We start from the raw sequence: 2,744 nt of genomic DNA, 5'->3' as shown, positions 1-2,744 counted from the left end.
TCACAGCTATGAAGTAGCAACGAAAATAATTTTATGGTTGGGTCACCACATGGGGAACTAGGGCCAGAAGGTTGAGAACCACTGCTCTGGGGCTTCTGGGTGGATCAGTGTTGACATGGTAGACAGGACAGCAGACTGCCCTTCCTCATGGGGTGGGCCCTGCCTAGTCAGGTGAGTGCTTGAAGAGAGAAGAGGCCAACCCTCCCATAGACAAGAGGGAACTGCCCGTCGGCCCGCCTTGAGCTGGGACACCTTTCCCCGCCTTGGGGCTCAGACTGAGAGACTGGCTCTTCCTGGATCTCGAGCCAGCGGCTTTCTGACGGGCTGACCCCATTGGCTCTCCTGGTTCTAGACCTTCAGGCTCGGACGGGGATGTGCGTGGGCTCCAACCGGCAGATATTGCGACCTCTCGGCTGCTCTCTCCTCTCCTTCTGTCTCTACAGGTATAGACGCATCGATAGACACATGGCTCAGACTGAGAGACTGGCTCTTCCTGGATCTCGAGCCAGCGGCTTTCTGACGGGCTGACCCCATTGGCTCTCCTGGTTCTAGACCTTCAGGCTCGGACGGGGATGTGCGTGGGCTCCAACCGGCAGATATTGCGACCTCTCGGCTGCTCTCTCCTCTCCTTCTGTCTCTACAGGTATAGATGCATCGATAGACACATAGATGGCTGCACACTCACACACACACACACACACCCCTCATTGGCCCTGCTTCTCTGGAGAACCCTAATACACCGAGCTACCAAGAAATGTCCCAATAGTCACACCGCACTGTGAGAGGTGGGTGTTCATGTGCCCACCTCACGGGTGAGGACTGGTGTGAGTGTCACACCGGAGACAAGGCCCGGCCCTTCAGGAAGCCGTACTCACTCTTCACTGAGGCCCCCGAGCCGGCCCAGCATGCAGTGAATGGCGTTCTCGTGGTCGTCCCGCAGGTGTGTCTGCAGCACAGTGGACAGGGCATGCTCCTCCATCCACACCTGGATGCCAGAGAGAGGGACACGGTCACCCCGAGCTCCTCTCATCCATTACTGCTTTGTTGGAACCTGCCTTTTATTTCTTGTTTAAAATACATCTCCCCTGATTTCATGATCATTTTCTCTTATAGTTCCTTCTAAAGACTTACATGTTTTCCTATTTGCATGGTAAAGCATCTAATACGAATTTTCTATGGCGTGAGGAAGGGATCTGGTTTTCTGTGGATGGATGGATACCAATTGTGCCAGCACCCTTTGTTAGCCGTTATCTTCCTATGACTGGCCGTCATGCCACCTTGGATCCCGTAGTTTCCAGAGGTATGTAGTTTCCATAGATACATGCACCTCCCTCTATGCTCTTATAGTCTGTGGTCTGTTCGTTTCTGTATCACACCACTTGCTTTTCAGCTGCCACTCACAGCAAGCCTCAGGCTGCCAGGGCAGGGCCTCCCATGTTCTCGTGCACAAAACTATTAGCTACGCTTGGTTGTTCTTCCTTTCCCATGGATTTTAGCAAGTTTTGGAAAAACAGCTTTTTTCCCTGGGTTTTCTTGTCGTTTGATGGGATTACATCTGTGTACACTCCTGTGAGGTCCAAGGCCACAGAGCTAGTAAGTTTAAAGAGTGGGGCAGGGACTGAATCTAGGCCTGTCTTTCTCCAAAGCCGAGTCCTGTCTGGCCCTGCCCTGCTCCTCCCCGACTAGTCTGTGCCATCAGGAGCACACGCGCCCAGGGAGACGGACTTACAGCCAGGGTCTGAGGCCTGAACCAGACCTTTACTTTTCCAGCATCTGTGGTTGCTCAAGGGGCGCTACCCTCAGCCGCCTGAAGAGGGCGCCCGCTGCACACAGAACTCGGGTAGAACAGAGCCTACACCAAGCACCGCAGCCAGACTTTGTTCTGGGCATTGTGACTTGTAACACTTAAACCTAATTATCACAAAATCGCATTGCGTCTCATCTCCTGTTACAGACAGTCTCTGATGCTTTTTTCTACCGGAACAAATTGCCCGGGAAACCAGGACACAGAAAATTCTAGTCTTGTTTCTCTGAAAGGTAAACTGGCTTTGTCCCTAGAGCCTATGGGGTCTATGGTGTGAGTTTTGAGGATGCAGACACCACCAGCCACAGGACCAAGGTCACCGGACCATCTCCCTCCGACCTCCGATGTTATCCCAGGCTGGCTCAGGGGTGTGATGCTGGGAGGCAGCCAGCTGCTCAGGGGCCAGGTGCTGCCCTGGGGGCTGTGCGGGCCAGTCAGTGGTTTCAGTTTGAGGTAATAAAGTTTCCTAGGAGGAATGTGACAGAATTAGTTCCAGCAGTGGTAGTATAAAGGTTACCCTATTCCTTTTCTATTACTGTGCAACGAAGAATCCCAAAACTTAGTGCCTCAAAACCACATGCACACAGAACTCGGGTAGAACAGCGCCTACACCAAGCACCGAAGCCAGACTTCCTTCTGGGCATTGTGACTATACCACTTAAACCTAATTATCACAAAATCGCATTGCGTCTCATCTCCTGTTACGGACAGTCTCTGGCTCCGCTAGTGAGGCGTCTACCGGAACAAAGTGCCCGGGAAACCAGGACACAGAAAACTCTAGTCTTGCTTCTCTGAAAGGTAAACTGGCTCTGTCCCTAGAGCCTGTGGGGTCTTTGGTGTGGGCTTTGAGGATGCAGACACCACCAGCCACAGGACCAAGGTCACCGGACCATCTCCCTCCGACCTCCGATGTTATCCCAGGCTGGCTCAGGGGTGTGAT

At 53.0% G+C, this 2,744-nt stretch overlaps 1 protein-coding gene across 1 annotated transcript in view; it reads right to left on the bottom strand.

Moving 5' to 3' along the window:
- Window positions 1-2,744, bottom strand: part of EVC (Ellis van Creveld protein) — an 80,705-nt gene that overhangs the window by 22,440 nt on the left and 55,521 nt on the right. The window contains exon 13 of the mRNA XM_015565800.1: window positions 876-985. Coding sequence (XP_015421286.1) covers window positions 876-985 — 110 coding nt within the window. The remainder of the gene's footprint in view (window positions 1-875; window positions 986-2,744) is intronic.

This window comes from Myotis davidii, unplaced genomic scaffold (assembly GCF_000327345.1).
Source record: "Myotis davidii unplaced genomic scaffold, ASM32734v1 scaffold960, whole genome shotgun sequence".
In the NCBI taxonomy this organism is placed as follows: Eukaryota; Metazoa; Chordata; class Mammalia; order Chiroptera; family Vespertilionidae; genus Myotis; species Myotis davidii.
The sequence above is the reverse complement of the archived record's forward strand: the minus strand, read 5'-3'. Positions and strand labels throughout refer to the sequence as shown.